The 15,516-nt window shown below is 43.8% G+C and overlaps 1 protein-coding gene across 2 annotated transcripts in view; it reads right to left on the reverse strand.

The window, feature by feature from the left end:
* Positions 1–3,345: 3,345 nt before the first annotated feature.
* Positions 3,346–15,516, reverse strand: part of LOC147238619 (zeta-sarcoglycan-like) — a 48,384-nt gene continuing 36,213 nt past the window's right edge. For both annotated transcript variants that reach the window (XM_086198090.1, XM_086198091.1), the window contains 2 exons: positions 4,982–5,105; positions 3,346–3,949 (listed from right to left, as the gene is read on the reverse strand). In XM_086198090.1, coding sequence (XP_086054216.1) covers positions 3,758–3,949; positions 4,982–5,105 — 316 coding nt within the window. In that variant the 3' untranslated portion in view covers positions 3,346–3,757. The remainder of the gene's footprint in view (positions 3,950–4,981; positions 5,106–15,516) is intronic.

Here is a 15,516-nt window from a genome sequence, read left to right on the forward strand (position 1 = left end):
AAACCATCGTTGTGTAGGAAGTCACAAAGCTGATCGGCCACTGCAAAGCAAGAAGGCCGTCCCCACTGATCCTGGGTCTGCTCAACGTTCCTGCCTGTTAGAAGGAAGGTTTTCATCACCGCTGTTGCAGGATGTGCTTGCTGATGGAGAATTGATGGGTGTAGATTCATTGAAGGAGTTTGTCTAAGAGACAGCATGAAGGATTTTGATGAATTTAGTTCTGTGTTGTTAATTTGACAAAAGTGGTCGAAATTAATATCTGGTTCAACGGCAGTTTCTATGTTGACAGAGTTTACAGGTCAATTAGCGTCTATTGAGGGCAGGAGCTGATTAATTTGATCCTAATAGTTCAGCTTTTGTCATCAAAGAAGCTCCTAAAGTCGTCTCGACTGAGAGCTGAAGGAATCCAGGGTCTGCAGAGTCAGGACTCTGTCAGTTTAACTCGGTGCTGAAAATGAACCTGGACTGTTTTTTTTTTAGTTTCCTCTGTGAGTGATGAATAACAGGAGGCTCTGGCTTTACTGAGGGCCTTCTTATACGATTTAAGACTCTTCTGCCAGGCTAACTGACGCGATTCATCGCGCTTAGCGGAGCTCCACATTCTCTCTAGTTTTTGTACCTCTTGCTTTCGTTGCTTGGTGTTGGACTTAAGCCACGGAACTGTTCTCAGTGGTGTTTAATCACCTTCTTTTTTTGAAAGGAGCGGTGGAGTCTGGAGTTGATCGCAGTGGGTGGAATTACTTCGTCAAATTTAGACACATCATCATCATCAGACACCTCGTAAAACATGTCTGACAGAAGAGGATGAAGTCCTCCATTTGAATACCATAATTAAGTACAAGGTCAGGGGTAAGCATACGCATAGAGATGTGCTTATACAGATAGAATGATGTATTCATGTGTACACACTCATCCATATGTATGAAGATAAATATATCACTATATATGTGTGTTGACATATACACACATACATATATAAAAACACATATATACATGACAAACATAAGCATGTATACTGTACATGTGTATATAAATGAATGTTTATATACGTGTAGGTCTCTATGGATGTTTTATGTATATGTACACACATCTATCCACACATATTTACAGTTGTGCATATCTATTTTCACGTATCTGTACACATGTATTTTTCAGTATGCAGGAAGAAATATAAAAATATGTATGTGCATATATACATATTTGTGTTTGTGTACTGGTTGAATATAGATATTTTCAAATACATTTGTGTCTATATTTACCTGTATGTAAATATATGTAAAGTATAGTAGTACATAATGTATTCATGCGTTTATGTGTAAAAATGTATGTGTATTAATTATATATTTTGTGTATTTACATGTATATATTTATATGTGCACAGACAAACAAATCTCTTCTCATTTAAAGTGTGTGTATGTATGTGTCTAACATACATGTTTATATGTTGATGTACATGTACATATGTGTATGTTCATACAAATAAATGTATATATGCATACACACATTTACAAACATTTGTGTATACCGCACACATACAAACGTTTACATGCTGATACACTGAGTCATACACAGATACGTGTAAATTAATATACACATTAACATACACATATATACACACGTGTATTTATGTATATATATATAAACATGTCCAGATGTGTATATAAACAAAGTGAAAATATTCATTTATCCATCGATCCATTGTCTTCCGCTGTTCAGGGTTGCGGAGGACACAGAGCAGGACCCTGAACTGGAATCAAACCCTGTTCATCCACACGGCCTTGGCCTACATGGCGTGCACTTAACCAACACGCCACTGGGATGCACAGGACGCTCTCTATATTTGGTGGCCTTTGACAAATGAAGCCACAACTCAAGAACTGAGGTCATACTTGGACTGTCTCATCCCGAGATGGACTGGAACACGCGTGTAAAATATGTACCAAAAGGAAAGGCGACCAATTTTTTTTTTATCAAAAATCCAACCCGATCAATCTTTTGTTTCCCTGGCCTGATCCGCATCGAGCCATAACTCAAGAGCGTAACGTGCTGGAGGGCTGATAGTCAGAAATTTGACCGCGCAGATCAATTGGGAGGTTTTTTTGGACACAAATGGGACCTTCACTCAAGAAGAGACGGTGCAACGAGACGGATGAAGAAGAAGGAGACTCTATCATGCTGACATGGACGGGAAACCGTGTGTAAAATGGTCAGGGGGCTGATCTTAACCAAAAAATTTGATGCTGCAGGTCAATTTTTGTTTGACCCGACAGAAATCGAGCCATGACTGAGGAACAGAAGGTTTTAGAAGGCCGATCGTCAGACTGTACGCATTCTCTCTTCACGCAGGGATCAGACTGGTTTTTCCCGTTGGTCAAAATCAGAAATGGGAGATTTTAGTGGTAAGTTTTAAGTTTTTGAATTGTATTTTCAGGTTTTCTAAGCCAGTTTGTCTGCAGCCACTCTTGGACAACACTCCCAGGAAATCTCTGATGGCCTTTGACCATCGAATGACATAAAAACGTCCCAGCTTTCATTAAGTGACAGACAGGAGCCTCTCTTTCAACTTAAGATGCACCACGTTGCAACAGGGGACGGTGGGACGCCGGGAGGAGAGACGGCTGAGTTGATTTACAAACCTGACGGATCGCTGCAGGTGACTGGAACTCAACCTACAACTTTATACCACTGTCTTTGTGCTCTGCTGAGTTTTTGTTGCCACATGTGAGCGAAACAAGCTCCAAGCCACAGGAAGGCAGAGAGCGCCGCAAAAGCCTTTTACAATCTTCACGGGGGTCAGAATGATGGAGGACAAGGGAGCAGAACGGAGTGAGGATCCAGCCCGACTGCCTGCCTCCCTCTCATCTGCAGCGCCAAGGTCATCCGGCCTCTCGTGTCCATGTCCGCAGTGGCTCGCCGCCTCAGAGACATACAGCTGACACACTGATTAGAGGGGGAGGTTCATACATCACCAACCAGCAAGCGGCTCTGTGAGAACATTTACTTCAACTCTAGCAAACGGATGTGCTCCAAACCAGATGCACGTTTAATTATTTACCCGTGCGTTGTGCTGAGATTTACCTCTGCCAGCGAGTTAATGTGTTCACCGTTGTTGGTCTGTCTTTATCTGCAGGGTAACTCAAAGCTTTTGTGGACGAATTTTGATTCAAATTCGCACGATGGCAGAATTTAGGTTAAGGAAGGATCCGATTTCCAAATAAAGAGTTGTTGAAAGACGAGTTCTCCAGTCAAGATTTGGTCCTCGTGATCAAGAAAAACAAATATATTGACCTTAATCTTACCCAAAGATCCAAACTGCACTTTATATTGTGAATAAAACTTCAAGACTGCCACATAAAAACATGTTTAATTTCCAATTTAACAACCTCAACAGAGGAAAACAGCTAGAATATCTTTCAAGATTTCCCCCCCAAAAATCTGGACATAGAATTGTGCTGACATCACTTTCTACGCATCACAACTTTAAATGCACTCCTCCACGGTGTGTCTTTTCCCACCTGTTATTTCCTAAAGAAGACAGTCACAGTTTCAACGACAAACATTGAGTTGCGAACTCAGAGGGAGAGAAACGTCCCTGATTTCAGAGAGCTGCTCGGGTCGTCCGTCCTCCGTGTCAGGGGTCCAGGAGTCCTGACCGCCATTTGAGCGGAAGGAAAGGGTTTAATCGAAGTACAAATGAGTTCAACTTTCCTTCAGACTTAACAAGTGGGGGCCCGACGCAGAAGCTGGACGTGTCTGGTCAGCTCCAGAGGCAGATGCTGCTCATGGCCTGGCAGGTCGAGCTGCTCTCTGCAGGAGAAAGGTAGATCTTGCCACTGGGGCAGACGCAGAGCTCATACACGCTCTGCTCCTGAGCCGCCCGGCTGGGAGTCGCCGTGTAGACGCCAAGTGGAAGATAACCCAGCTGAATGATGTTGGCGTCTAAAAGTATCTGAGAGGAAGGGGAGGGAAAAAAAAGCGTCACAAGGGAAGTTGTTCATCGATAGAGAAACTGCGAAGCGAGCCTGCTGTCTCAAATGATGTCAAACAGGTTTGTCACCGTTTGCCGACTTTTTAATCGTAGGAATAATGAACAAGCAAGGTGAAAATGACCAAATGCCATCTAGTGGCCAGAGTAATGATGGCCGCTGGAAAGGGGGGACATCAATAAGAACAACTGTATATGAAGGTGGAGGGAGCAGCGGATAGATGTTGAGGAAGGAGAAACTGAAAGGCGTACAGGAGGCACTTTGGTTGCTTGATGCGCTGCACGGGAAGCGTGACTTTCGTCAGTAAACTGCCATGTGAGTGCAATCCTTCATTCTCACAAGTCCAGTTATGGTTTGCTTCAAAAATGTAAGCGTCTCTGTACGTGCGCGCAAAGGGGTTTGTCGCGCTGAGCGCTAATGACGCTCCGACCACAGGCGGTCCATCAAGAACTGTGTCGATTCAAACGTTTTTGTCCACCCATTTTCTACCGCTCATCCTGTTAAGAATCGTGGGGGTGGAGCCTATCCCAGCAGCCTTCAGGTGAGAGGCGGGGTTCACCCTGGACGTCCATCACAGGGCCAACACATAGAGACAGACAACCATTCACACTCACAGTCACACCTACAGTCAATTTAGAGTATCAATCAGCCTCGTCCCCTCTTGATGTCTTTGGACTGTGGGAGGAAGCTGGAGTACCAGAGAGAACCCACACAGGAACAGGGAGAACATGCAGACTCCACACAGAAAGATCCTGTGCTGGAGCCGGGACTCGAACCCGGAACCTTCTTGCTGTGAGGCCACAGTGCTGACCACTGCACCACTCCAAACGGAACCAAAGAGGTCGACCGTTTTCCCCCTTTGACCGGCGCTCGTGCTGCGGCGGGTGACGTCCCGTTGCCTTCATCCCCCAAAGTGCTGACCTTAGCTTTAATTTCAGCGCCGCCCCATCTTTTTTTTCTGTTTTTAAAAAAAAACCCAATTCCATCTCTCTTACCTCTCCTTCTGTGGACTCCAACTGTAGGTCTTTCCGCCCGCTGACCTTCAGCAGCCCGTTGGCTGCGCTTACCTCCACCCCTCTGGGGGCTTCCATGCTCAGGGTTCGTGTTGGAGATTCCAGCCTGACAGAAATGTGTGCGTGTGTGTGTGTGTGTGTGTGGGGGGGGAGAGAGAGAGAGAGAGAGAGAGAGAGAGAGTAGAAGTTAAGAGATTTTGTGCATTAACTGATTGATTTATTCTGTTTATACTTCCAGGATGCCTGCATTATTAAAACCTCACCTTTCAATATCATCCCCCGAGGTTACAAGACGCCTCCAACCTTAAATTGTTAGTCAGCTGATAGATTATGAGAACCCCTTCATAATTACTTATTTAGGGCAGGTTGATTGAGTCCAATCATATTTAGAACTCAAAGCCTGTAACAGAGGCATTAGAAAAGAGATATTTCTATTCTTTCTTCTGTGGCGTCTTGCTTCACCCAAGCGTTCTGGCTGTGTTTTAAGCACACGGCCCATAATTGTACCAGCTGATTTTGACCTTCAGCGACACCGAGGCTAATGCTATTTGCATTTTCCTCTTGTGGACTATTTGTTTACCACAGGGAGAGATAAGTTCAGGAGCCAATCAAAACAGGATTTGTTCTCATCGCTCATAACTGTTTCAAATTGACTTCCCTCCTCCTCCACCCCCCCCCCCCACCCAATCTGTTTCCAATGAATTTAAATGGAAGACGTTGAGGAGACGTCTTGAAATCACTTAAAATCTCCCGAGCCGCCGACAGTTACACACATTTCGGATTAGTGGAATGAAAACGGGGGGTGAATTTCATACTTCATCTGCATGCGAAAGCCTTCTTTGACTTTAAAATCAGCTTTCCCTACAGACAATTTACGGTGAAATGCGCCTTAAACCTGTTCAAATGAAGACGAAAGGTGACAGGGTGAGGGCTACCCCCCCACCCCAAATATTCACGATTGAATGTGCGACTCCGACTTTTCAGAACTCAACCTTCATGACATTTACACGTGTTGAGGAAAAATGCTGACAAGACAGGTATTGATGAAAGACCAATAAAGGGCCCTGATGGCAGCATCGCAGAAATCTTGCTGCCCCCCCCCCCCCCCCCCAAAGAAAAAAAGTCCACAGACAATTTCTGCTTCGCTCGAACCTGATCGAGCTTTCGGAATTTCCCAATTAGACGACTGTAATTCATCGCTTTGGTGTCAGCAAAAAAAAAAAAAAAAAAAAAAAAAGCAAAGCAAAGCGAAAAGAAAAGAAAGGAAAGACCCCTCCGCTGCATCCAGCTCATCCAACGCTCCGCTGGCTACCTGCTGACTGGAGAACAGGTTCTACTGCCCCGAGTCATTTCACAGATCTTTTGATGTCCCTTCCTGCTGCCAGGAACCCTCGGGTGCCGTGTCCCTGGTCACTCTCAAATTTAGATGGAAGCAGGATCGGGCGTCTGCAGTTCAGGTTCCTGGAATGACCTGAACGCCACCACATCTCCCCCCCCCCCCCTTTTTTTTTTGCTGTCTGACATTTTGTGCGCTTTACCAATATCAAATTCTATTTAATTTGTTTGTGTTTTCAAGGTTTTTTCAACTATTTTTATAACACAATTTGTCGTATTTAAAAAAAAAAAAATCATGATTATTGTTATTAAACTGCTAAACTGCTAAAAGCAGTTTAATGATAAGAATAAAAAAGCTCGGACACTCCTTTGATCAACATGATAGATGACCTTTTGTTTACGGCCTGGGCCGTACCCTCATATCCTCCTAGAAAAAGAGAGGCAGTCGCGTGGCTCGGAGGTAAAATGGCCGTCCAGCAACTGAAGGGTCGCTGGCTCGATCCTCACTTCCTCCTGTGATTGTGTCCGAGTGTCCAGGGTCATCCAGGGTGAACGGGATGACCCTGGAAGGCGCTTTGAGCGGTGCTAAGGTAGAAAGGCGCTATATAAAAGAGTTATATGGTACATGGCGGCAGGGTGAGTGGGGGATGGGCTTGACGTGTTACCCCACGCGCTGATTCATACCGACAGCATGGTGGATCTACTCTTTATTTAAAGACGGAGAGAAAAGGACACTTGAACACGCAAACCAAGGAAAACTGAGCAAGTCTTTCAAGTTGGACGTGCAAAATGCAACTCACCCGACACGTTGCTGGCTGGCTAAAATTTAGCTGCACGGACTGAGGTAAAAACTGGGCACAGCGGCCTCCTCCATCTTTAGCCAACACCTTTCCACACGCGGCTTCCTCCGTGTATCACTTTCATCATCTGGACTACAGTGAAGAGAATTCCGGACAGGGGCAGGAAAGCAAAAGAGTAAGAAGGTGATAATGACGCCTGGATCTCGTCACACCTCGACATACCGTGACAGCCTCACACTGCGCAAGCCTACTGGAGTTTTGTCACGAGTTAGCCATCGCTGGTCGGTCGGTGGAGTGTTTCTCAGGAGACGGGACGAGAACCTCAATCTGATAATCTGAGCTACGACGGTTCACAGTAGAAATCAAAGCATTTTCATGTGCTGCCACCCTGCATTCATCGGCCATGATTGGCGTGTCAAAGACATACAGGATCGATGCCTCTTACCATTTCATTCTGATTTAAATTGTCTTGTATGATCATTTGAAAATAAAATCCATCCATCCATGTTTTACTGCACAACTGTGCTGCCGTTATGAATAAATCGACTTCTTTTTCTAAGAAGTTCGCCTTTTCGCAGTTTCACCGGTACAAAATCGGTGCACAATTTAAGAATGGAAAGAAACAGAAAGGGTCTATTTTCAGTCAGCACAAAAATGTACTTTATCGGTGGCACGTTTTGTTTTTCCTTCCCTGCTTAAAAATCACCACCGATCTCATTTCGGGCCGAAATTCCTCATCAAACAAAGCGGACGGTGGCCTCCAACGGCGTTTTGCCAAGTCTTATTCGCTGTTTTTCAGCTTGATGACTGCAGTTCATGCAAACTTTGGTTGAAACAATATTTGGATGATGAGAAAAGGAGGAACACGTCAAGTGTTTGTCAGGTACAATTTAAACAAAAGTCAAAAAAAACAATACCACTAAAAATGAAAAGGAGGCCTTTATATGGATGTGGACTTACGGAGTCAGGACTAAATCTAAAAATAGGGGACAAAAATTAACTACTTCTGTCGACCCCGGCCGGCCGATTCTGCCAGAAGACAAAAGGCAATTTTCTTGAGTGCTTGTTTCACACAGTCCAAAGTAAAGCAATAAATGAGATAAATCAAATTAAAATGTCTCCTGGGTTTTTATCTCTCAGATTACCTCCATGCTCCTGCACAGGAGCCGATGGTCCGATTCCTGAGAGCGACTCCAAACTTCAGTCCAATGTCACCTTGCTGCGGAGTTTTCTAAGCGCTATTGTGAAGGAGGGGGCGTCTTGTATCTGAATACCTACAGGTTTCAGGCTCCATGGATAAAACACAGATGTAAAAAGCCTCTGCTTCAGATGACCTCAGTGGTATTTGCAGTCATAGAGGCTGTTTATGACAAGCCATCTTCAATTCACTGGGAAACCTGAGCAGCTCCTCTTGCCTGATGGATGACCTTTACAGCCACAGAAAGGTCGCTGTATCGCGCAGCTAAGGAGGAAAGAGCAGTCGCGGACTAAACGAGCTGATGGTCATCGTTGATGTCACAGGTTGTTACTCTGCTTGTCCGGATGATTCCAGGGGTGAAAGAGTTGTTTTTTTTTTTTTTTTAGGTCACCATCACATTCGGCCGCTCGATGTGTTTCACAGACCCTCGACGGCCCCCGTACTTGTACCGCCCTCCCTCGCCGCCGGACTCCCTGAGCTTGGCTGACAATACGACCATGTCTATCAACAGAGATAAATGTTCCTGAAAAAAAAAAGGAACATTTTTTCAGAATTTCTGAAAGTTACGAGTCTTTGCTCGAGAGCCACACACACACACACACACACACACACACACACACACACACACACAAAGACATCTGCTGCTCTCATCAAAAATGTAGCATTAATATTTGAAGAAATGTGATGAACTGGCCCAGTCGTATTCCCTTTGATTCTATGGAGCGTTTTAGCATTTCTCAGCTTCACTCACCACTCAACTTTCTAGCAACACACATAAAATCTCCCCATCTCTCAGTACCTGTTACACACACACTCAAGGGGTGTGGGTAGGGATGATCCTGCTTAATCCCAAAAAGTTTCTGCGGCCATTTCTGAGAGCTAAACCGGAGGTGGGCCCGGCCTTGTCTGGAAGTTTCTAATCTCTCTAACTTCAGTTTGACAGAAAATCTGAATACGAAGCAAAACAGCTCCAACTAATAAAAAACTATTTCCCATTGGAATTGAAAAGGAGTTATTGTGATCATTTTTTGGCCTTTTATATTTTCACTTGAGGACCATAAACCTTTTTAAATTTGATACTAAAATCATAAAACATTGGCAAAGTCCTCAAAGTTTCCCAAAGCGTGGGCTATTTGGTCCGTACAACCAGAAACTGCAAGTTTGAAGCTTTGTGAAATATATAGATGGTGGAGGTTTGAAAGAAGTGCAACTGATGGAAAGTCTTGATATCTTATGTTGATGTGAGGTGATGGTGACCACGACCTTTGACCACCAAAACCACCGAAAAATCAGGTGTCGCCAGCATCGGTGAGCCCTTTTTTTGGCGTGATGTTGGCGAAGATCGGCACAGGAAGCTGCTCGCAATGTCATCCGACAAAATCAGCTACCAGCATGTTGGGGCCGTTGGCGTTGGAGTCCGTGAGCCACGTCTGATTGGCTGTTTATCAGATCTACTTTGATTCATTCAATTAAAAAAAAAAAGGTCAAAGGTGAGTTACTTTTTCTGACAGGTCTGGTCAGGTCCCTAACCCATAACCCTAACCCCTAACTCTAACTGTAACCCTAACTGTAACCCATAACCCTAACCCATAACCCTAACCCCTAACTCTAACTGTAACCCTAACTGTAACCCATAACCCTAACCCCTAACTCTAACTGTAACCCTAACTGTAACCCATAACCCTAACCCTTATCTCTAACCGTAACCCTAACTGTAACCCATAACCCTAACCCCTAACTCTAACTGTAACCCTAACTGTAACCCATAACCCTAACCCTTATCTCTAACCCCTAACTCTAACTGTAACCCTAACTGTAACCCATAACCCTAACCCTTATCTCTAACCCTAACTCTAACTGTAACCCTAACCCTGAACCCTAACTGTAACCCATAACCCTAACTGTAACCCATAACCCTAACTCTAACCGTAACCCTAACCCTGAACCCTAACTGTAACCCATAACCCTAACCCTTATCCCTAACCCATAACCCTAACCCTTATCCCTAACCCCTAACTCTAACCGTAACCCTAACCCTGAACCCTAACTGTAACCCATAACCCTAACTCTAACCGTAACCCTAACCCTGAACCCTAACTGTAACCCATGACCCTAACTCTTATCCCTAACCCTTAACTCTAACTGTAACCCTAACTGTAACCCTAACCCCTAACTCTAACCGTAACCCTAACTGTAACCCATAACCCTAACTCTTATCCCTAACCCCTAACTCTAACCGTAACCCTAACCCCTAACTGTAACCCATGACCCTAACTCTTACCCCTAACCCTTAACTCTAACCATAACCCTAACCTTGAACCCTAACTGTAACCCATAACCCTAACTCTTATTTCTAACCCGAACCTCTCACCGTAACCCCTAAACCCTCTGTTGCACATTGTGGAATGCTCTAATCTACTTTTTTTTGGGGGGGGGGGGGGGGGGGGGGGGGAAGTCATTCAACATGTCCCAACACCTTTAAATCTAAGGCTGTATAAATATTGTATTTACTGTAATCCCTTCATCAAAATTAGGCATAGGATCTCGTACAGGCCTCCTGGGGCTTCTTTTCTCTCCCTGCACAACTTTTTTAGAAACTGATCTGTTGTCTGCTATCTTAATTCATTTTCATATATTCATGAGTGCGAAACATACAAATGAAAACAAACAAACAAACCCCAAACATTTATTGGGATAAAGAGCCTTTGTGGTGAGCAAGAAATGTAACAATTGTAAGCCCAGGCTGTGTGACAGCGATTTGAGCCAACGCGGTTCCGCATTGTCCTGTTTTTCATCGTCTGCAACAAATGCAGGACCAGTGCCACCTCCTGGTTTGGAGAATTATTTTCTCTCACACTAGCACTGAACATTAGTGACTGGCTAGCCTGGTTGTTGCTCAACACCCTTGCCACTCTGGCACCATGTTTAAAAGATCCATCTTTAAAAGACGTAGCTACATGTCATGTCTGGCTTACAGTTTCACCAGGGGCATACAGAAGATGGGACGGTCACACTGTTCCTCCAGTTTCTCTACCCCCCAAACAGGAGGAGGAGGCACAAGTTCAATGGACTGGCACACATAGCCTCATCTGGTTCCAGACAAACAAAGCCAACTGTGTGTGTGTGGGACGCTCAACCAAGCCAGAGGCAACACGGGGAACCAGACTGGCCCACCCGCTTTGGTAGGCAACATAATGAACCGCTTCGGCCAGTTCTCTGGTCATTGGCTTGGTGTGTCAAGACCTTTATCAGTTGCTCCTGCACTTTTTATCACTTCTACTTAATGCAGCCAAAAACCATAATTTAGCAGTTGGTCTCGTTTGCATATTTTTATGTTGTGTTTTGTGTCAAGACAACAGAATATCAAATAGTGTTTTGACAGGTTCTCCAAACTTGCTGCACTGCGGTGATAAATTCAGTTTACAATCACAACACAGTCAACAAAAACTCAGCTGAATGACAACAGCTCTTCTGTGTATTCGGCCATATTGATATTTAAAATGATTGATTATGGAGAAAGATAAGAAGTACACTTTTTTATGCCTGCGCAACACACACTGAGGACAACTTTGAAAAAGCTTAATTTTTAAGGGGAGAAGAAGAGTTTTCAGGAGGTATTTACAGCTTAGGTCCAAGACATTTTCTTCTGGTGTCACTACATGTCACATGTCTTTAAATATTAGCCCCTTCGCTTTTAGGAGGTGATGTCCGGGTTTACAAGTTGTTAAATGGTGTCCAGACATGTCACCACCTAAATAGCGTTTCAATCTTATCCCAAAGTTGTAGTAGGAACGTCTGAATTAACTGGAAGAAGAAGAAGGTGTTCTGTTCTGCCTTTATCTTCTTAATGAACCTGTCACTCCTGCGACTGTCCTGAAAGCTGCTCGGATCAACTCGTCAGGCGTTTGCCGTTGGCCACACAGCAAACAAGAGGAGTTTCGGACAAACTCAAATTAAAAGCGGTTTCCTCGCTCTGATGCTGTGCCTGGAAACACGCCTTGTGATGTTTGCACGGCCATCAAATCCTGTCTGGTCTTTTTAGCGTCAGGCATACAAGAAATCCTCATGTGCCTTGAAGCAGCAGTTTTATTTACAGCAAAAAACAAACAAAAAAAATCTTCTTGATGTGATTGAGATTTGTGATCTTTGTCTCGCACTTGTCAAAAGAAAAGAATATGTACGACGAAATGGACGAGAGAGGGAACAAAGGCATGTGCAGAAATAACACATTCATCACATCGCCTCAGTGCTTGTTAGATTCGGGACATCAAGAATGAGAACATGAGGATTTAAAAAAAAAGAAAAAAGCAAAGATATATATGTCTTATATATTATATAAGTGAAGGAAAGGTGGAGTGGGGAGCTAGCGGGGGAATCAACATTTCCTGCACTTATCTGTCCTCAAAAACAGCACCAGAGGACATTTTGAGAGCGCAGTTCCAACTACAGGAGTCACTGAGAGGTGAGCTCGTCAGCGGCCAACAACAGCCAGGAAGCTGCGGCGAGGTCAGAGCAGGAAATGACACGCCGACGCGTCCCTCCAATTTTTTAAACTGCACTCCAGTTGTTTTCCCAGACCACAACTACACAGCCGCTGTCCTTGAAGGCTCAATTACTCACAGGCCATCATACACAATCGCCGTAACCTTGTCTTGGTAGATAGAGCAGGGAACGCATCCTGGTATATCATCAAGGGTGAGGGTTTAGTGGGGGAAAAAACCACTGTAACAACAATGAGCGCATCTGAACTGGGTATTTATGTTTCTACACTAAAGTGGGGTAACTGTATTTATAGAGGCTTACAGAGTATATGAAGAACATGAAATCGCAAAAAAAAAAAAAGATGAATTTTGTATCAAAATATATATTCGATATAGGAGGCAGTGAACTGGGATTGAGAGAGGTGCTTTGTATTTGTCCATTCTGCTAATATCTTGATTGCAGACATGATGGCGACTGTATTCTGAATTACAATGTTCATCCACAGACTAAATACAAGTCAATATGCACAGTAAACAGCAGAGATGAAGAAAAATGTGACAGCATGAAAAAAATCTGCTTTTAAAAAGGAAAAGTGACACCAGTAGATCTTAGAAACAGCGCTGAAGAGAATTAAAAAAAAAAAAAAAAAGTCGTCATGACCACACTTTTATTTCATGGATTCATTCAATGTACTTCACTTTTCAAGTTTTTACTTTGACATTTTTGTAAATTATCATTGCGTCAAGTTCGACGCATGACGCCTTCTTTAAATGACGGTCTGCAAAGCTGACATAGAGTTTACAACTCTATCAGTCATTATTTGGGGGGGGGGGGGGGATTTGATAAATTCATGCTTTCAAATATATTCCAAACTTATATTTTTGGGACTAAACTTGTCACTGCAAATGTTTTTCCCCCCAAAAAAACCCTGTACGATTCGTGTTAAAAATCACACAAAACCAACTGTATATACAAACACCAATAAAATATTTGATATGTGTTGGAAACAGTTTTTAAACATCTAAAAGGGATTCGTAGTGGAGTGAAATTAGCTTACAAAAAAAAATTGAAATAAAATTGCAGCACCATAAATTCTGTCCCCTCAACTTCTGCATCTGGGGATCGAACTGGAACCTCTAGAACAAATTAGGTTCCTCCGACAAAAAAAAGAAAAAGAAAAAAAAAAAACAAAGAATGCAGTTTTTACCTCATCTTCAGGCAAACACAATGTTTTATTCAAGTAAGGGCATCTTTGGCAAACTTTTTTTTTCTTCTTCTATTTATTTCGCACTGCGACCACATTTGGCCAGACTGAATTATTCTGCTGTGCAGAGGTCTAAAAGTCCCCCTACTGGACACACGAACCCACGCATCATCATTTATTGACTTGTTCTAATACCCTGCAACTGCTCATCCTGTACAATTAAGGGTTCCATTTTGTAAACCATGTAGGAGAAGTCGTTTGATGGCAGGTGAACTTCTGCACGTAGTACATTCAATTATTCAGAGGCAGCGCGGTGATGACAAATAAAGACAAACTTGAGCGGTAGTGTACACAGATAAAGCTCTCTGGGAGAAGAACAGGTGCTTCAAAGGAAAAGAAGATCTCAGGTGGGTTTCTTTGATTTGGTCTCCACTCTGTTCTGCTCCCAGATTACTGCTGGCTTGCTGAGAAAACACATCACAAAGATAACTATCTTTCTTGAAAGGGGGAGAAAAAAAAAGCGGGAGACATGGACGTGAGCCAAGCCCTATCTTTATCATCTCGAGCGCTTAACTGACAGGTGGTGAGTTAACTGGCAAAGAGGGTTTAACACGTTCGCATCCGACGGCTCCAGATCCAAATAGCAAAGTTAAGAATTCTCTGTATATATGCAGGATGATCCGAGCCATGTCAGACCTTGGCACGCGCGTCGCTGGTCCTCCAGTAAACGCGGTGCTGAGTTTGAGGTCGTTTGGGTGAGCAGCTCTCGCTTTTGGATGCCAGAAGTTTTGCGTTTTATTTGTTTTTAGATGCAATTGTGGCAAATCTCCTCGCTGATTCCTCTTCCCAAAAAAGAAAGCGTTTGTAGAGCTGTATTGTGCAGACGGGAAGCATGAGTTGTTCTCCATCCGTCCCGTTCTCGCTCACCTGAAATCTCATCAGTGACATGTGGTTCTCACATGTGCAATCATTTCTATGGATCGTGCAACGACCTGCAAAATGTTGCAATTTGCCACAAACGTCCACTGGAACTTGAGGGTCCAGTGGTCACTCTGAGGCGCACTTTGAGGAAGCATACGACGACAACGCAGCATCTCTGGGTTTCATCGAGGCGAGAAGGAAAGTGGGGGGTAAATGAATGAGCCGTACTCAAAACACACGCCGCTTCAGACGAAGAAAGCTTACGAGGGAACCCTGACACTGCGCGTCTCTGTCTGATTTATGCCGAGAATAATGCGACGCAGCTGTGGCGAGGGTGACGCAGCAAAGTGGAAAAAGAGAAAAACATGAGAGCATGATGAGGAATAGCAGCCTAAAACATGGCTTTGTTTGAATATTTTCTATTTTAGTGACCGAATCGATCAAAAGTGTCACCCTAATTATACGCTACGTCATATCAGACGATGAATGGGATCTACACATGTGTAATCAATCAGCAGTCTATTCCCGCTCATAATTGACTGTGCAGCTGAAGAAATGTCTGCTTTTGGCCAGTGAT

Source organism: Aulostomus chinensis, chromosome 24, assembly GCF_037954235.1.
Source record: "Aulostomus chinensis isolate RoL2024-O1b breed Wild chromosome 24, RoL_Achi_v1.0, whole genome shotgun sequence".
NCBI classification, from domain to species: domain Eukaryota; kingdom Metazoa; phylum Chordata; class Actinopteri; order Syngnathiformes; family Aulostomidae; genus Aulostomus; species Aulostomus chinensis.